At 42.1% G+C, this 20473-nt stretch overlaps 1 protein-coding gene across 1 annotated transcript in view; it reads right to left on the bottom strand.

Moving 5' to 3' along the window:
- Positions 1–8503: 8503 nt before the first annotated feature.
- Positions 8504–20473, bottom strand: part of LOC121536215 (tomoregulin-2-like) — a 185072-nt gene continuing 173102 nt past the window's right edge. The window contains exons 7-10 of the mRNA XM_045206416.1: positions 13859–13918; positions 13391–13517; positions 11625–11783; positions 8504–9160 (exon numbers count right to left, since the gene is read on the bottom strand). Of these exons, the coding sequence (XP_045062351.1) occupies positions 9064–9160; positions 11625–11783; positions 13391–13517; positions 13859–13918 (443 nt within the window). The 3' untranslated portion in view covers positions 8504–9063. The remainder of the gene's footprint in view (positions 9161–11624; positions 11784–13390; positions 13518–13858; positions 13919–20473) is intronic.

Raw genomic sequence — 20473 nt, 5'->3', positions numbered from 1 at the left:
TGGAAATGTGGAAATACGTGTTTGAATAATGAGCTCATCTGTGCCTCTGGCACGATGCCAGGATCTGTATACCACACACACACTTGAATGTGAACACACATGCATGCACGCACGCAGGCAGGCACCACGCACGGAAGCAGGCACCACGCACGGAGGCAAGCAGACGCACGCACGCAGGCAGGCACCACACACGCAGGCAAGCACACACAAACAAGTTCACAAAACACAGTCATTGTATTGTATGTCCAAACAAGAATAATGTGCTTGCTTAAATAGAGGCGTTGCACAAAATGTGTGTGTGTGTCTCTGTGTTTGTTCACGAATGCATGTGTTTGGCTGTGTAAGTATATGTTCTCTTGTAAAAGTGAGAGACAAGGGAGTGGGGGGATTTTTGTGTTTATTTATGGGGTTGTGGATATCCACATCGAGCAAAGCATTTATAGAATATAATGACAAGAGCTCACTTATCACTGTTCGCTATGGAAGGCGTTCAGGATTGACAACTGGACCTGGTAGTTATTCGATTCTGTTAGGGTTAACGATCAAATTCCAACTTCAACCCTTTTGCCTTCGCTGACTCAAACATCTTAAACGTTTTGTGTTTGTTTGTGTGTGTAGGTGTGTAAGCTTTTGTGGGTTTATGCGTGCCTGTGTGTGTACATTGCATTCTGAAAGTATTCAGACCCCTTGACTTTTCCTACATTTTGTTACGTTACTGCCTTATTCTAAAATGGGAGAAAAAAAAGCATTCCCCATCCACACCTGTATTTGGGGAGTTTCTCCCATTCTTCTCTGTAGATCTTCTCAAGCTCTGTCAGGTTCGATGGGGTGTGTCACTGCACAGCTATTTTCAGGTCTCTCCAGAGATGTTCGATTGGGTTCAAGTTCGGGCTCTGGCTGGTCCACTCAAGGACATTCAGAGTCTTGTCCCGAAGCCACTCCTGCGTTGTCTTGGCTGTGTTCTTAGGGTCGTCGTCCAGTTGGAAGGTGAACCTTCACCCCAGTCTGAGATCCTGAGCACTCTGGAGCAGGTTTTCATCAAGGATCTCTCTGTACTTTGCTCCGTTCATCTTTCCCTCTATCCTGACTAGTTTCCCAGTCCCTGCCGCTGAAAGACATTCCCACAGCATGATGCTGCCACCACCATGCTTCACATAGGGATGGTGCCAGGTTTCCTCCAGACATGAGGCTTGGCATTCAGGCCAAAGAGTTCAACCTTGGTTTCATCAGACCAGAGAATCTTGTTTCTCATGGTCTGAGAGTCCTTTAGGTGCCTTTTGCCAAACTCCAAGCGGGCTGTCATGCGCCTTTTACTCAGTGGCTTCTGTCTGGCCACTCTACCGTAAAGGCCTGATTGGTGGAGTGCTGCAGAGATGGCGGTCCTTCTGGAAGATTCTCCCATCTTCACAGAGGAACTCTGCAGCCATGTCAGAGTGACCATCGGGTTCTTGGTCACCTCCCTGACCAAGGCCCTTCTCCCCTGACCTTCTCCCCCGATTGCTCAGTATGGCCGGGCGGCCAGCTCTAGGAAGAGTCTTGGGGGTTCCAAACTTCTTCCATTTAAGAATGATGGAGGCCACTGTGTTCTTGGGGACCTTCAATGCTGAAGACATTTTTTGGTACCCTTCCCCAGATCTGTAACTCGACACAATCCTGTCTCGGAGCTCTATTGACAATTCTTTCAACCTCATGGCTTGGTTTTTGTTCTGACATGCACTGTCAACTGTGGGACCTTATATAAACAGGTGTGTGTCTATCCAAATCATGTCCAATCAATTGAATTTACCACAGGTGGACTCCAGTCGAGTTGTAGAATTATCTCAAGGATGATCAATGGAAACATGATGCACCTGAGCTCAATTTTGAGTCTCATAGCAAAGGGTCTGAATACTTACGTAAATAAGGTATTTCTGTTTCTTATTTTTTATAAATTTGCAAAAAAATCTAAAAACCTGTTTTCGCTTTGTCATTATTGGGTATAGTGTGTAGATTGATGAGGAAAAACATGTTTTAATCAATTTTAGAACAAGGCTGTAATGTAACAAAATGTGGAAAAAGTCAAGGGGTCTGAATACATTTCTGAATGCACTGTATGTGTGTGCGCGTGTGTATTCCTTCACACCTCCTTAACTTGAAAGCTTGACCTCCCTGCAGTCTTATATTTGTCCCCTGAACCCTCACCTTTCCCTACTTTGGAAGAATGATGCTCCTATCCTGTCATTCATCCCATGTGTGTGTTTCCTCCTACACTCTTTCAGATGTCCCATTCCGTCCCTCTCTTTCCACGTCTCTCCCCCCTCCTTTTATCGTCTACCTTTGCCTGTTCCTCAATGTCCCTGTGCTTTGCTACAGATTTCCTACATATTTCCCTTGTTGTGTTAAGGACTCTGTCCTTTCATTTCTCCTCGTCCATGTTAAGGTAGGATTTCCTATGTTGGTTCCGTCTCCCCTCTCTCGCTTGAACATGCACGGACACTTGTGTGCACACATGAAAGAAAGCACGAACGCACTCACACAAATTTTACATTGTGAATAAAATCTTGAGATGGGCATCTTGAGATGGGAATTAACAAAGGAATTAACAAATATATGGTGATAATAGCTACAAAAAGATCCATCAATGAGAAAAGTTTGAAAGGTTTTTTCCAAGTCTTGCCTTCTGGAAAGGTGTCAACCATTTATCGTTATGTTGAAAATCTCATACTCATGATCCTTGGACTAGGAGCCAAGTAGCACATTCAACAACAGTGTCTTAACATCTTTAAGATCTAAACAAACATGTTACAACAGGCTGGATGGATTAGGCAAACGTGGTTTTGACTAACGTCTTCCTGGGAACTTTAACTGAATGGCGGGGTCTTCTTCCCTGTAACGGCTGGCTATTGGCCAGCTGCCTTCACCCATGGGCCACTTGGCAAGTTTGGTTGATCAGCAGGTTTTCATTTTGAATAGCATGGAAACCCCAGGCATACATGTCTTTGTCGAAACTGCAGTAAAACATTTTTTATTCATATGAATGCTAAGAGTGGAGCAAATAAAAAATAACTTAAAACAATATGTTAATCTAGAAGGAATCAGTCTTGATAATAGGGTTGCTGAGAAGGTACAACCATTGTTGTGCCTTTAACTATTGACTATTGGAATAACAGAAGACATGGGCTAGAGTTGCACTCCTTTGTCTTCTATTGAAATGTTATGTACTGTACTGTATCTACTATCCTGCCTTGATAACAAACTAATCTCCTCCACCCACAACTATAACTACACTGCAAAAATAGAAAGTCTCAAAACACCATGAAAAGCAGTGCACCTAATCTGAGATCTGGTGTTTCAAGGGTGTTTGAATGTAAACCCAATGTAAGTGTTTCAATGCACAGAATGTGTTTTAAAACATACATTAAATACTCTGAAACACCCAAAGTGGTTCTTCAACCTTCATTTTTGTGTTTTTAAGAGTGTTGTGAAAACACTTTTTGAGGTTTTCACAGCATGTAAAAAGCAGCATCAAAACACAAAAAATGTGTTTCTCACACAATCAATGGTTTAGAAATGCTAATGGTTTATAGCCAAAATATTGAAAATAAGGGCCTACAGAAAATATATTTTGGTGGAATTCCACCTTTATTTTTTTCAATGCTTTATTTAGACAGCTTAGAAACAGGAGGAGCAGTAAAAATAAAAATGAGTAGTTATTTATGATGCAAGGTGATTTGTAGATCAGTCAGGCTCGGCTCACCTTTAAAGTCAGCTGCAACGTCAAATGCATCCTGTGAGAGGTCAGTGTGACGTCAATCAATCAATCACATTTATTTATTAAGCCCTTTTCTCATCATCACAAAGTCCTCCTCTCACCTTTTCCCTTCGTCGCTTGTGAACGTCAATGCACAACACATCAGCTGTATGTGACCAGGCGAAAAAAAACGTTCAAAGCCAAACCATATCATAACTGCTTCACACAGCCGACATCGTTGTTACCATATTAGCTAAAGTAACTTCATAGTCAACATAGCTAATAGAACTAACGCGTTAGTAAACCTGCTACAATCATGCAGTAACGTTAGAGTGTACAGTCAGTAAGCAGTTTAGGACTTACACCGGCGGGCCCCGATGGAAATAAATTAGTTAAACCAAAAGATTACCTTGACTTGGAAGAGTTCCAGTGTTGTGTTGGATAGTCATAGCCAGCAAGCTAACAGGGTGTTTGAGTAGGCTAAACTAGCTAGCTGCATTTGCTAGCTAAGTAAGTGAAACTGAAAGTGAAAAGAAAATGACAAAATCTCTCTCTCCCCCTCTCTCTCTGCATCTCTCTCTTACTTCTCCTTCATTTTGGAAGAACAGAATTTGTTCAAAACTGTTCAACTATTCTCTCTCTCTCTCTTTGAGTCAACTAATTTATAAACAAAATCTAAACAGAAATACCTTAATTACATAAGTATTCAGACCCTTTGTGATGAGACTCGAAATTGAGCTCAGGTGCATCTTGTTTCCATTGATTGTCTTTGAGAAGTTTCTACAACTTGATTGGAGTCCACCTTTGGTAAAATCTATCGATTGGACATGATTTGAAAAGGCACACACCTGTCTATATAAGGTCCCACAGTTGACAGTGCATGTCAGAGCAAAAACCAAGCCATAAGGTTGAAGAAACTGTCTGTAGAGCTCAGAGACAAGATTGTGTCGAGGCACAGATCTGGGGAAGGGTACCAAAAATGTCTACAGCATTGAAGGTCCCCTAGAACACAGTGTCCTCCACCATTCTTAAATGGAAAAAGTTTTGAACCACGAAGACTCTTTCTAGAGCTGGCTGCCCGGCCAAACTGAGCAATCGGGGGAGAAGGGCCTTGGTCAGGGAGGTGACCAAGAACCCGATGGTCACTCTGACAGAGCTCTAGAGTTCCTCTGTGGAGATGGGAGAACCTTTCAGAAGGACAACCATCTCTGCAGCACTCCACCAATCAGGCCTTTATGGTAGAGTGGCCAGACGGAAGCCACTCCTCAGTAAAAAGCACATGACAGCCAAAAGGCACCTAAAGGACTCTCAGAGCATGAGAAACAAGATTCTCTAGTCTGATGAAACCAAGACTGAACTCTTTGGCCTGAATGCCAAGCGTCACGTATGGAGGAAACCTGGCACCATCACTACGGTGAAGCATGGTGGTGGCAGCATCATGCTGTGGGGATGTTTTTCAGTGACAGGGACTGAGAGACCAGTCAGGATCGAGGGAAAGATGAACGGAGCAAGGTACATAGAGATCCTTGATGAAAACCTGCTCCGGAGCGCTCAAGACCTCAGATTGGGGCAAAGGTTCACCTTCCAACAGGAAAACGACCATAAGCACACAGCCAAGACAACACAGCAGTGGCTTCAGGACAAGTCTCTGAATGTCCTTGAGTGGCGCAGCCAGAGCCCGGACTTGAATCGATCGAACATCTCTGGAGAGACCTGAAAATAGCTGTGCAACAACGGTCCCCATCCAACCTGACAGAGCTTGAGAGGATCTGCAGAGAAGAATGGGAAAAACTCTCCAAATACAGGTGTGCCAAGCTTGTAGCGTCATACCCAAGCAGACTCGATGCTGTAATCTCTGCCAAAGGTGCTTCAACAAAGTACTGAGTAAAGGGTCTGAATACTTATGTAAATGTATATTTGTTAATTTTTTTTTATAAAGTAGCAAAACATTCTAAAAACCTGTTTTTGCTTTGTCATTATGGTGTATTGTGGGGTATACAATCAGATAACAATGCATTAATAGTCTACACCTGTCTAGAAATGTGGCCACAATCAGAATGTGGACAAGATCAGGACAAAGGACGCATGTTAGCAACAGGTAGGCCTGTAAATTGGACTTTAAGGACTGACAGGATATTTAAAGGCACTTTAAAGAAAGTTGGATTAGTTTTGAATTTCAATCAATATCTTTATTGTCCCAATTAGGAAATGTGTTGTGCACTCAGGGTTCAACAATAAAAACAACATTAAAAACAGAGACAACCATACAACAGATATACACATAAGATAAATAAATAATAAGATCGGTTGCAGTCTTAGAATCATTCAAAAGGAGCAGTCATTGTGCAAAAGTGTTTCATGTTCAGATTTAGAAAGTTTACTGCCTGATAAAATAGTTATTGGATCTGTTGCTCTTGAGTTTGGGAAGTCTGAATTGACGAGTCGACTCGAGGGGAGGAACTTAAAATTGGCAAAGAGGGGATGATCAGGACAGTCTAGGATACTTTTAGCTCTCCTCACCACTTGCTTTTTGAATGTCTCTGAAAGCTGTGCCTGTTGCAACCCGATGACCTTGCAGGCCACCTTTACCACCACCATGTCTAGCCAACTTTAAGATTGACAAACCTGGCCACCATCGACAACATCAACACTAATTTAGAAAACTCATGTAAAACAGTGTCATCATTCTCTTGATGACATTAGAATAGTTCATCTTTCTCAGAAAGAAAAGTTGCTGCTGTCCCTTTTTACAGATGGCATCTGTGTTCTCATCAAACTTCAACTTGTTGTCCAGCACCGTTCCCAGGTACTTGTAGGTAGTGACCAGCTCAATGTCATTCCCCATGACCACAGTGGGTGAGGGGTTCCGTGGCTGCCTTCTAAAGTCAATGGCCATGTCTTTAGTTTTGGAGACATTCGGTTGGAGGAAGCAGTTGTTGCACCATGACCGAAAGTAATCTACCACAGGCCCATGCATTGTAATGGCGCCGGAGGGGATGGACTCTCCATCCTGCAGTAGAATGACGATGACGGAAGTCATCAGCAAACTTGGCGATGTGTCTGTTTTCATATTCGCTGCGACAATTTTACATGTAATCCTCACATACCATGATAAAATCGAACATTTCTCAGATAAATTCTCTCCCTATCACTAAATCAGATTGTTAGGAATAATCACGTCCTACGTGTAAAATGCTACATTACACGACAATCACTACAATCAATAATGTATGTAACCTGTGAAGAGGACAAACATCTAATTCAACACTGTTGACCTTCCTGAAGTGAAAGCTAACAACATAAATCCGTTTGTGGAATCCTGGTCCCGGTATGATAACATTCCCATGGCGTATATCTGGTCACACATGCAGACATTCTGAGTTTCCTGCTCCTCCCTTATCCCCCTCCCCCAAACGAGGGGAGAGGACAGGAAAAGAGGATTCCACATGCTCGGCTGTGGGGTGAACTGGGAAGTGCCCCCCCACCCCTCCTCTCCGTTCTCTCTGTCTCTGTGGAATTTGTGTGGAATCCTGCAGTCTGGCGGTGTAGCCTTTGGGTGACCCTGACATTGACCACAACTACTCCTGATCAGCTCAGCTCAACTTTGAACACAACAGAACCTGGCCAGTGAGACCATATTGAACATTTCTCCACAGTGGTGTGTGCAATACAACATCATAGACTTTTCAACTTACCTGTATGATATTTTAAATCTGTCAGCTGGACATGTGTATATAATTTGTGTGTGTGTGTGTGTGTGTGTGTGTGTGTGTGTGTAAAAAACACATCACCTGCCATAGCACATCAGTAGCAAGGTACTGATACTGTAACTCAGTTGCTGTAACTCCGTTTTCTTGTAGTGGAGTAGGCATATGGTGAAATAGCACCTCCCCGTGGCAAGACAGCTCCTCACCATCAATTATGGCCTTCAAGGGCCAAATTCGTGGAAAGTTCAGATAGAAATATGTTATGTAGAACAAACATGCTTCTCTGACATTTAGAATATTTTGCATAGTCAACTTACACACAGCTCTGACACACACACTTACTCCACCAGACATGCCACCAGGGGTCTTTTCACAGTCCCCAAATCCAGAACAAATTCAAGAAAGCGTACAGTATTATATAGAGCCATTATTGCATGGAACTCCATGTCATATTGCTCAAATAATCAGCAAACCTGGTTTCAAAAAACAGATTAAGCAACACCTCACGGCACAACGCCTCTCCCCTATTTGACCTAGATAGTTTGTGTATATGTATTGATATGTAGGCTATGTGTGCCTTTAAAAGAAATGTATGTAATTCTGTCCTTGAGCTGTTCTTGTCTATTCATGTTCTGTATTATTTCATGTTTTGTGTGGACCCCTGGAATAGTAGCTGCTGCTTTTGCAACAGCTAATGGGGATCCTAATCAAATAAAATAAAAATAAAAATAAAGAGTCATCATGTGTCAACTGTAAGACAAAGTTCATGACATTTCTATCTTCAATGTTCCACAACGTTGAAACTCAGGTTTTCTTTTCTATCTGATAGTTAATTGATCAATTAATATCACTGATTGCTGGGAAGTTCACTCACCTGCGTCCCACTGGGCCCTGAATTGATGATAGATCCAAAAGTAAAGATCTGAAAATATACCTTTCATCTCAGACAAACGTACCCTGTTGTCTCTTTCCTCTTAAGAATGTATGTTTCCTCTTGAGAGTGACATTATCTTAACCATAAATGTGAAAATCGACACCCGACAGCAATATTGTAGATGGGCCAAGGTTACTTTTCATGATATAAATTATTTATTTACATTACAGAAAAAAGACCCCACCAAGACAATGTAATAACTATTGGAAATAGACCCAGTAATACATAACCAAACAGAGCTGTACTGTAGTACCATAGTTTCCTCTTGGTGACCTATACCTCAGGTGCAAGGCATCACGTGTAGCCCCCTCCCGCCCCTAACCCCCCATTGGTTCTACCCCTAAAAACAACCAACATCCCACACGAACATCAGCTAGCCCACTTCTATAGGCCCCCCCCACCGCTCCCCCCCAATCCCGATTGTTCAATTACTCATGATCGGGGTCGGCGAGTCGGGGATTGCGCGACCTCCTCCGCTGGTCTCCAGTGGAGCAGGATTAAGTTGCCCCTAGATGCCGATCTAAGGTCAGTTTCGCGTTTTGTCCCCCTCCCACCACCCACTCCCTTATAGTTAATTCAGGTTGGGATTGTAGGAAAGAAGGGTAAAGCTGTTCCTAGATCTGTGTCTATGGTGCAACTTGGACCCAGAGCGGTGCGGGTCTTTGGGGTTCCCCCATCGTGGGGCGGCTCAGTCAGATGAGGCGGGTGGAGGCGCGCATGGTGTTCTCCGAGCTGTAGTGGGTTGCATTCTGCTTCTGCCGATTGACCCTGTTGCTCCGCGGGCACTTCCTGTCCAGACAGGAAGTGGAGTAGAGGATAGGAGAAGAGAGAGACGGAGAGAGAGAGAGAGAAAGAATGCTATGTCATTTGACCTATGTTCAGTATCCAAGGCCTTGATATTTTTTCATTATAAAGAAATAGTTCTTATTTATTGAACCCCAATTGTTTTAATAGCTGGGTTCCTCATATACTTGAAGATAAATTAATAAGCCAAGAAGGGCATTGGATTGCTATGGAAACGCTTGTTATAAAAATAAGATAGCCTTCATTGCCACCTAGTGGCGTGGTCAATGACATGCAAGTCCATAGAGAGAAGTGAGAAATCTAAATAAAAGCTTATCTGCCAACAATGTATTATTACCAGAGAGCACTTGTTCAATCCAAATAAATAAGTTCAAGTGGAAGAAATCCGCTAAGTTATTGAGTCTGTACGAATCTAAAGGACAATGTTCCCTTTAATCATCGAGAAAGGACTTATATTTCTGAAACAAAAGATGACTTATAATGCATTATATACAGGGCTGTCAAACATGTTTTTTTTGTCTAAAGTAACAGTTAGCAAAATTGGGTAAATTGAGAAAGCACACTTTAATTAACCTCAATGTCAACTTGTTTTTACATGGCATTGTCAACTTCATCTGTATAGATTATGTATTTTGGAATGTTTTCTGTGTTTTTTCAACTCTTTCAGACAATGCAATTAATGGTGGAATTCTTTTTGGGGGGCACTAAAATGACAAAAGGTTAACTTGACTTTACTGAATAACTCTGACAGCCCTAATTATATTGCAACTCCTGTTGATGTTTCTATTTTTCTACTACTTTGATACATATGAAATGGTTGGAGCTATTATGTACTTATTCAAAATATTCTGTACCACGTTCTATAATTTGCATCTCTAATGCTGTAAAACGAATGCCCCTAGGGATTAATGATGCAAACCATTAAAAACAGAATTCAACAATTAACACAAATTTGATTAAGCAGCCTGGAATGTAGAAAATGGGGAGACGTCATTCCCATAATGAAGCACAACTTTGTTGATATACTTTGAACAAAAGGCTCTATAAATGAATGGTCATGTTAAATATTCTTCCCAAAATACATAGATCGGTCTTCGGCCTATTCGTTTGAAGATGTTTATTAACTGTACACATGGTATTTTTTTACTATTTGTTCCCTGTATAAATAAAATAATACATGAAATGATATTTGTGCATTTAGAATACGGGGGAATTGTGAGGGTAAAGGTGTTAAATAAATCCTAATGTACTGAAGTGAGTGAGTCGTAAAATGTGTGTCGTTTGCTATAGAAGCGCTGGGAATTTGTTTAAACTGCGTTGAATTCAGAGGTTTATAGGGAAACAAATGAAAGTAATTGAGCTTCATAGACAGTCTGTAACTTTCTCTAACACATTCTCCCTCTCCTTCATCTCGGTCTCCTTTTCTCTGTCTCTCTCTTTCATTCTCTTTCTGTCTTACTCCCTCTTTAATTCTTTCCGTCTCTTCTATTGTCTCTCTCATTCATTTTCTGTTTCTCATTTATCTCTTTAATTTCTCCCTCTCTCCCACCTTTCTCTCTCTAATTTCTCCCTCTGTCTCTCCCTCTCTCTCTATCAGGAGGAGTTTAATCTTGGTGATAGCTTTTAAAAACTTTATTAAATGTCATGTTTTGCATAGGTCAGCCCGGGGGTGGAAGGCTGCTGACTGAATGGCTGAGTGTATGTGTGTGTGTGTGTGTGTGTGTGTGTGTGTGTGTGTGTGTGTGTGTGTGTATGAGAGAGAGAGAGAGAGAGAGAGAGAGAGAGAGAGAGAGAGAGAGAGAGAGAGAGAGAGAGAGAGAGAGAGAGAGAGAGAGAGAGAGAGAGAGAGAGAGAGAGAGAGAGAGAGAGAGAGAGAGAGAGAGAGAGAGAGAGAGAGAGAGAGAGAGAGAGCACAGTGGGAGCAGAGTTCTTCTCCATCCTCCCTGTGGTGCGAGAGGTAAACAGGATGACCTTTCTGCGTTCCCTCCGCAGCACCTGAACGTAATACCCTATGATGCACTCCCTCTCATCATGACATCCCCAAAATGGATCTCTGTTTGTGCATGTACTGTATGTAATCCTCTGTGGGAGTAAGTGTGCACGTATACATATATAATGTAATGAGGTAATGTCATCTGTTTCCTGTCTCATATGCATAGCAGTATGAATATTAGGATACAATTGCTTTGGGAAAGTGTTTGTGTGTGTGTTTCTGTGTGTGTGTGAGAGTATACACATAATGGTTGCATAATGTAGTGGTTCTCAATCTGCTTTGGTTACTCAACCCCCAATCACCCCCTGTGGATGGTCAAGGTACCCTATGCCTGCTCACATAAGTGTGTGTGCGTTTGCGCAACGTGGGTGTATATGTATGTACATGCATGTGTATGTGTGTGTGTACTGTATGTGTATGCATGTGTTTGTGTGTGTGTGTGTGTGTGTGTCCTACCTGGTAATACAGAGTACCACCACACAGATGATGGCCACCTGCAGAGCTCCGATGATGGAGGCGATGAGGACATAGCGGAGCTTGCCAGAGCCGGGGACCACGTAGAGCACATTGTATTCCTTAGTGTCACACTGGGGCCCGCTGAAGCCTGAGTGACAGCTGACATACACACACGCAGGTTGATGTTAGTTTTTGTACATGGTACGTGTGTGTGTGTGTGTGTGTGTGTGTGTGTGTGTGTGTGTGTGTGTGTGTGTGTGTGTGTGTGTGTGTGTGTGTGTGTGTGTGTTGTGCGTGCGTGTTGTGTACGAGTTTGAGGTCACCATAGCTTACAGGCTGATGTGTGTCTGAGGTTACGTGTGTGTGTCTTTAGACTGTATGTGTTTGAAGTAACTGTAAACCCCTGTTTATACCTGCTGCTAACATGCATCCTTTGTCCTGATTGTGTTCACATCCTGATTAAGGTCACAGTTTTAGACAGGTGTAGACGATCAAAAAACACATTGTGATCTGATTGTGATCAGATCTTCCTGACCACCTCCAGAGGTAGTCAGGCACGCATTGTGTATGGATATCCCACAAGTGTAGATGGATCTGGACAGTGAAACCATGCAAATCATCATTATTCCGCCCTCTAAAATCATTGACTTATGACAATAAATAAATATGATTTTTTAAAGAATATCCGTCAAATAATTTGCCTACAGGGAGGTACCAGGAAATCTGGTCACAATGCGAACACAGTGGACGGATGAGAGACGCATTTTAATACCACGTGTAGACGCATATCTCATCATGTGGGCACAATCAGCATGTAGACAAGATCAGGACAAAGGATCAAGTTAGTGTCAGGTATAAACAAGGCTGTGTGTGTGTGTGTGCGTGTGGGAGTGTGTGTGGGAGGGATCTAGAGGACCTCTGTCTCTCTGGACCTGGTCTAAAAGTGGTCCAATTTAAATCAGTCTGTCCTTCTCTCTCTTTCTCTGGGGAGGTCATTACCTACCAACACCTGCATCACCCTGCTCTGTGCACACACACACACCTATGTTCGATGCTATGCTAGAACAAATGAGTCAGTGGGACACAGTCTCAGTGGGACACATTAGGGTGAGGGGACAGTCAGTCTACTCTTGCATCCCCTCAACCTTCACTAGTTCTCTCCTTCTATCACTCTTACTATCTCTATCTCTCCTTCTATCTCTCCTTCTATCTCTCCTTCTATCTCTCCTTCTATCTCTCCTTCTATCTCTCTCTCTCTCTCTCTCTCTCTCTCTCTCTCTCTCTCTCTCTCTCTCTCTCTCTCTCTCTCTCTCTCTCTCTCTCTCTCTCTCTCTCTCTCTCTCTCTCTCTCTCTCTCTCTCTCTCTCTCTCTCTCTCTCTCTCTCTCTCTCTCTCTCTCCTCCATACAGCAGATGGTGCCAGAGAACTTCGCCTATTTTCCCCATACAAGTTCAGTATTCAGGGCCTGTAGGCTTGAAGAGCTACGGGGTTACAGCCGTGTTGCTGTGAGGGGAGAGATGAGAAGAGGCTAAAGCCCTGTGACTGTGACTGCAGCACAATCCCACTGACCCCACAGGTTAATGGGCTTGGTCTGGACACAGGCTTATTACTCAGCCTAAGGGCTGGAAGTGGCACAGGTGATCAAGGGTGCGTGTGTGTGTGTGTGGGCGGGCGGGGGATTGAGGTTGTATGTGTGTCAGTATGTACTGGTATGTGTCTTGTGTGTATGTGTGTGTCAGTATGGCTCTTTGTGTGTGTGTGTGTACCTGCAGGACGGCACAGACAGTATGTTGGGGTATTCACACTCTCCGTGGACACAGTAGTTCTTGTAGTGCTCGGGACAGGGAATGTACAAGCCTATGGCCACCTCCCCTCTCTGGTCCGGCTTCTCTTCTACACACACACAACACACACACACACACACACACACACACACACACACACACACACACACACACACACACAAAGCACAGAGCACAGAGCACAGAAGCAGTGAATGCTAGGGATAAAAAATATAGGATTGAAAGGGTAAAGGTGAGTCTCACTAATTTAGTGTAATAGCGTAATTACTGTTCATCAGATTAAAAAACGGTGTAATTTACATTTATGAGCATTTATCCACCACTGACTGCGTGCATTACTTTTTTCAAAGTGCCATTTGGGATACACCCTAAGTTGTCCGCTCCTGTCTGCCATCATTCACAGATCTGATACACACACACATGCGCACCTACCTGAATAGTCTTTCCTGGCATAGTGTCCGTCTCCGGCTTTGGTCCCTGTCATGATGTCACCTGAGAAGGCAGTCACATTAGTGTCTCAGAGTAAGAGTGCTGATTAAGAGCACTTGCATACAAGGTCCTACCGAAAATGACTTCAGCTTTTAACCCAACCCCAACGACAAGTTTTGGCATGAGGGGCTTCCCGGCAAGCTGTTGTTGTGGGGGGTTAAGTGCCTTGCTCAAGGACACATCAGCAAGTAATGGAATCTAGGATGTTATACCAACAACTGTCCAGTTGCCAGCTCACTTCCTGGCAGATTTTTCCCGTCAGACCCAGGACTCAAACTGGCAACGCTACGGTTGCTGGCTCGTCTCTCCTCTATAACCGCTAGGCTACATGCCACCCCTGTTCATTCTTATTCATTGTGATGTAACAGGCAAAACAGATCCTAGATCAGCACATGCTAGCGACAAAATGACAGGCTAAAACACAAAAATGACCTTGAACCAGTAGCTAGGGTAGTAAAGTACTTCACTTGGGAGTTCTCTAATTTCTCTGATCAATTCTCTCATCTCTGCGTGTGTCATGAGTGGATTACAATATTTATAATTAAAATGATTATAATAATAACTATATACTCTACATATATGCTCTATATATTATGTCATCTTTATATGTTAGAATTTTTAAAGTAATTATTTTTATTTTGTTTTATAGAGTGTTATAGGATCATGATTTATCTTATTCAAATGATCCAAGCCATCTAATGTTCAGTTGAAAAAAGGTTGAATTGTTGGATAACTGTAAAAAAAACATCAATTCAATATAATACTATCTTTATTGATCCATTTGAAAATATATATATATTTTGCTGTCAGAGTACCCAACCACAGTACCCTTGGTTCATTATAAGAACTGCTGGTCCACATCATATCTATTTATTATGGCCATCGAAATGTTAGCTATTAAAATCAGATCCAACAATAATATCAAGGGATTAGATATCCAGGGCTTAAAAACAAAGGTGCCATTGTAAACTGATTATTCATGTTTTCTTTTCAATCCACAACTAAATATCTATTTATTATGGCCATCGAAATGTTAGCTATTAAAATCAGATCCAACAATAATATCAAGGGATTAGATATCCAGGGATTAAAAACAAAGGTGCCATTGTAAACTGATGATTCATGTTTTCTTTTCAATCCACAACTAAATATCTATTTATTATGGCCATCGAAATGTTAGCTATTAAAATCAGATCCAACAATAATATCAAGGGATTAGATATCCAGGGCTTAAAAACAAAGATGCCATTGTAAACTGATGATTCATGTTTTCTTTTCAATCCACAACTTGAATCCCTCCACAGCCTCATAGAGGATATAGATACATTTTCTAACCTCTCTGGATTACAACAGAATTATGATAAATGTACTACAGTGGGGAAAAAAAGTATTTAGTCAGCCACCAATTGTGCAAGTTCTCCCACTTAAAAAGATGAGAGAGGCCTGTCATATTCATCATAGGTACACGTCAACTATGACAGACAAATTGAGAAAAAAAATTCCAGAAAATCACATTGTAGGATTTTTAATGAATTTATTTGCAAATTATGGTGGAAAATAAATATTTGGTCACCTACAAACAAGCAAGATTTCTGGCTCTCACAGACCTGTAACTTCTTCTTTAAGAGGCTCCTCTGTCCTCCACTCGTTACCTGTATTAATGGCACCTGTTTGAACTTCTTATCAGTATAAAAGACACCTGTCCACAACCTCAAACAGTCACACTGTCAAAGGACACCTCTGTCAAAGGACACCAGAAACAAAATTGTAGACCTGCACCAGGCTGGGAAGACTGAATCTGCAATAGGTAAGCAGCTTGGTTTGAAGAAATCAACTGTGGGAGCAATTATTAGGAAATGGAAGACATACAAGACCACTGATAATCTCCCTCGATCTGGGGCTCCACGCAAGATCTCACCCCGTGGGGTCAAAATGATCACAAGAACGGTGAGCAAAAATCCCAGAACCACACGGGGGGACCTAGTGAATGACCTGCAGAGAGCTGGGACCAAAGTAACAAAGCCTACCATCAGTAACACACTACGCCGCCAGGGACTCAAATCCTGCAGTGCCAGACGTGTCCCCCTGCTTAAGCCAGTACATGTCCAGGCCCGTCTGAAGTTTGCTAGAGTGCATTTGGATGATCCAGAAGAGGATTGGGAGAATGTCATATGGTCAGATGAAACCAAAATATAACTTTTTGGTAAAAACTCAACTCGTCGTGTTTGGAGGACAAAGAATGCTGAGTTGCATCCAAAGAACACCATACCTACTGTAAAGCATGGGGGTGGAAACATCATGCTTTGGGGCTGTTTTTTTTTTTGGAGGGAGTTGAAAGTCTGTGTTGCCCAGCGATAGCCCTAAAACATCACTGCTCTAGAGGAGATCTGCATGGAGGAATGGGCCAAAATACCAGCAACAGTGTGTGAAAACCTTGTGAAGACTTACAGAAAACGTTTGACCTGTGTCATTGCCAACAAAGGGTATATAACAAAGTATTGAGAAACTTTTGTTATTGACCAAATACTTATTTTCCACCATAATTTGCAAATAAATTCATAAAAAATCCTACAATGTGATTTTCTGGATTTTATTTTTTTCATTTTGTCTGTCATAGTTGACGTGTACCTATGATGAAAATTAGAGGCCTCTCTCATCTTTTTAAGTGGGAGAACTTGCACAATTGGTGGCTGACTAAATACTTTTTTTCCCCACTGTATATATGTATTTATATGTATGTGTATATGTATGTATATGTGTGTATATATATGTATTTATATGTATGTGTATATGTATGTATATGTGTGTATATACAGTGGGGAGAACAAGTATTTGATACACTGCCGATTTTGCAGGTTTTCCTACTTACAAAGCATGTAGAGGTCTGTAATATTTATCATAGGTACACTTCAACTGTGAGAGACGGAATCTAAAACAAAAATCCAGAAAATCACATTGTATGATTTTTAAGTAATTAATTTGCATTTTATTGCATGCCATAAGTATTTGATCACCTACCAACCAGTAAGAATTCCGGCTCTCACAGACCTGTTAGTTTTTCTTTAATAAGCCCTCCTGTTCTCCACTCATTACCTGTATTAACTGCACCTGTTTGAACTCGTTACCTGTATAAAAGACACCTGTCCACACACTCAATCAAACAGACTCCAACCTCTCCACAATGGCCAAGACCAGAGAGCTGTGTAAGGACATCAGGGATAAAATTGTAGACCTGCACAAGGCTGGGATGGGCTCCAGGACAATAGGCAAGCAGCTTGGTGAGAAGGCAACAACTGTTGGCGCAATTATTAGAAAATGGAAGAAGTTCAAGATGATGGTCAATCACCCTCGGTCTGGGGCTCCATGCAAGATCTCACCTCGTGGGGCATCAATGATCATGAGGAAGGTGAGGGATCAGCCCAGAACTACACGGCAGGACCTGGTCAATGACCTGAAGAGAGCTGGGACCACAGTCTCAAAGAAAACCATTAGTAACACACTACGCCGTCATGAATTAAAATCCTGCAGCGCACGCAAAGTCCCCCTGCTCAAGCCAGCGCATGTCCAGGCCCGTCTGAAGTTTGCCAATGACCATCTGGATGATCCAGAGGAGGAATGGGAGAAGGTCATGTGGTCTGATGAGACAAAAATCAAGCTTTTTGGTCTAATCTCCACTCGCCGTGTTTGGAGGAAGAAGAAGGATGAGTACAACCCCAAGAACACCATCCCAACCGTGAAGCATGGAGATGGAAACATCATTCTTTGGGGATGCTTTTCTGCAAAGGGGACAGGACGACTGCACCGTATTGAGGGGAGGATGGATGGGGCCATGTATCGCGAGATCTTGGCCAACAACCTCCTTCCCTCAGTAAGAGCATTGAAGATGGGTCGTGGCTGGGTCTTCCAGCATGACAACGACCTGAAACACACAGCCAGGGCAACTAAGGAGTGGCTCCGTAAGAAGCATCTCAAGGTCCTGGATTGGCCTAGCCAGTCTCCAGACATGAACCCAATAGAAAATCTTTGGAGGGAGCTGATAGTCCGTATTGCCCAGCCACAGCCCCGAAACCTGAAGGATCTGGAGAAGGTCTGTATGGAGGAGTGGGCCAAAATCCCTGCTGCAGTGTGTGCAAATCTGGTCAAGACCTACAGGAAACGTGTGATCTCTGTAATTGCAAACAAAGGTTTCTGTACCAAATATTAAGTTCTGCTTTTCTGATGTATCAAATACTTATGTCATGCAATAAAATGCAAATTATTTACTTAAAAATCATACAATGTGATTTTCTGGATTTTTGTTTTAGATTCCGTCTCTCACAGTTGAAGTGTACCTATGATAAAAATTACAGACCTCTACATGCTTTGTAAGTAGGAAAACCTGCAAAATCGGCAGTGTATCAAATACTTGTTCTCCCCACTGTATGTATGTATATATATATACACACACTACCGTTCAAAAGTTTGGGGTCACTTAGAAATGTCCTTGTTTTCTAAAGAAAAGCAATTTTTTTGTCCATTAAAATAACATCAAATTGATCAGAAATACAATGTCGACATTGTTAATGTTGTAAATGGCTATTGTAGCTGGAAACAGCAGATTTTTTATGGAATATCTACATAGGCGTACAGAGGCCCATTATCAGCAACCATCAGTCCTGTGTTCCAATGGCACGTTGTGTTTGCTAATCCAAGTGTATTTTTTTTAAAGGCTAAAAGACTAAAACCGCGCAAACTGGCTCTAACCAGAATAGAAAGGGGAGTGTGAGGCCACGGTACACAACTGAGTAAGAGGACAAATACATTAGAGTGTCTAGCTTGAGAAACAGACACCTCACAGGTCCTCAACTGGCAGCTTCATTAAATAGTACCCGCAAAACACCAGTCTCAACATCAACAGTGAAGAGGTGACTCCGGGATGCTGACCTTCTAGGCAGAGTTGCAAAGAAAAAGCCATATCTCAGACTGCCCATCTTAATCTTTTCTTTTTATTGGCCAGTCTGAGTTATGTCTTTTTCTTTGCAACTATGAAATAACACATATGGAATCATGTAGTAACAAAAATGTGTTAAACAAATGAAAATATATGTTATATTTGAGATTCTTCAAATAGCCACTCTTTGCCTCGATGACAGCTTTGCACACTCTTTGCGTTCTCTCAACCAGTTTCACCTGGAATGCTTTTCAGGTGGAAGTGGCTGGGGAAGAGTTCCCACATATGCTTAGCACTTGTTGGCTGCTTTTCCTTCACTCTGCGGTCCGACTCATCCTAAACAATCTCAATTTGGTTGAGGTTGGGGGATTGTGGAGGTCATCTGATGCAGTTCTCCATCACTCTCTTTCTTGGTAAAATAGCCCTTATACCGCCTGGAGGTGTGTGGGTCATTGTCCTGTTGAAAAACAAATGATAGTCCCACTAAGCCCAAACCAGATGGGATGGCGTATCACTGCAGAATACTGTGGTAGCCATACTAGTTAAGTGTGCCTTGAATTCTAAATAAATCACAGACAGTGTCACCAGCAAAGCACCCCCACACCATAACACTTCCTCCTCTATGCTTTACGGTGGGAAATACACATGCGTAGATCATCCGATCACCCATACCGCGTCTTACAAAGACATGGTGGTTGGAACCAAAAATCTCAAATTTGGACTCCAGACCGAAGGACACATTTCCACCGGTCTAATGTCCATTGCTCGGGTTTCTTGGCCCAAGAAAGCCTCTTCTTCTTATTGGTGTCTTTTAGTAGTGGTTTCTTTGCAGCAATTCAACCATGAAGGCCTGATTCACGCAGTCTCCTCTGAACAGTTGATGTTGAGATGTGTCTGTTACTTGAACTCTGTGAAGCATTTATTTGGGCTGCAATTTCTGAGGCTGGTAACTCTAATGAACTTATCCTCTGTAGCAAAGGTAACTCTTATTCTTCCATTCCTGTGGCGGTCCTCATGAGAGCCAGTTTCATCATAGCGCTTGATGGTTTTTGCGACTGCAAAATACTTTCAAAGTTCTTGAGATTGTCCGTATTGACTGACCTTCATGTCTTAAAGTAATGATGGACTGTTGTTTCTCTTTGCTTATTTGAGCTGTTCTTGCCATAATATGGACTTGGTCTTTTACCAAATAGGGCTATCTTCTGTATACTCCCCTTACCTTGTCACAACACAACTGATTGGCTCAAACGCATTAAGAAGGAAAGAAATTCCACAAATTAACTTTAAGAAGGCACACCTGTTAAATGCATTCCAGGTGACTACCTCATGAAGTTGGTTGAGAGAATGCCATGAGTGTGCAAAGCTGTCATCAAGGGTGGCTATTTGAAGAATCACAAATATAAAATATATTTTGATTTGTTGAACACTTTTTTTTTTGTTTACGACATGATTCCATACGTGTTATTTCATAGTTTTGATGTCTTCACTATTATTCTACAATGTAGAAAAAACCCTTGAATGAGTCGGTCTACTAAAACTTTTGACCGGCAGTTTATATATATATATATATATATATTTGCGGGAAAAAAAACAACATATGGGGGACTGGAAGTGATGCAGACAATTAC

This window comes from Coregonus clupeaformis, chromosome 23 (assembly GCF_020615455.1).
Source record: "Coregonus clupeaformis isolate EN_2021a chromosome 23, ASM2061545v1, whole genome shotgun sequence".
NCBI lineage: Eukaryota > Metazoa > Chordata > Actinopteri > Salmoniformes > Salmonidae > Coregonus > Coregonus clupeaformis.
This window is presented reverse-complemented; position numbering and strand designations above follow the sequence as displayed.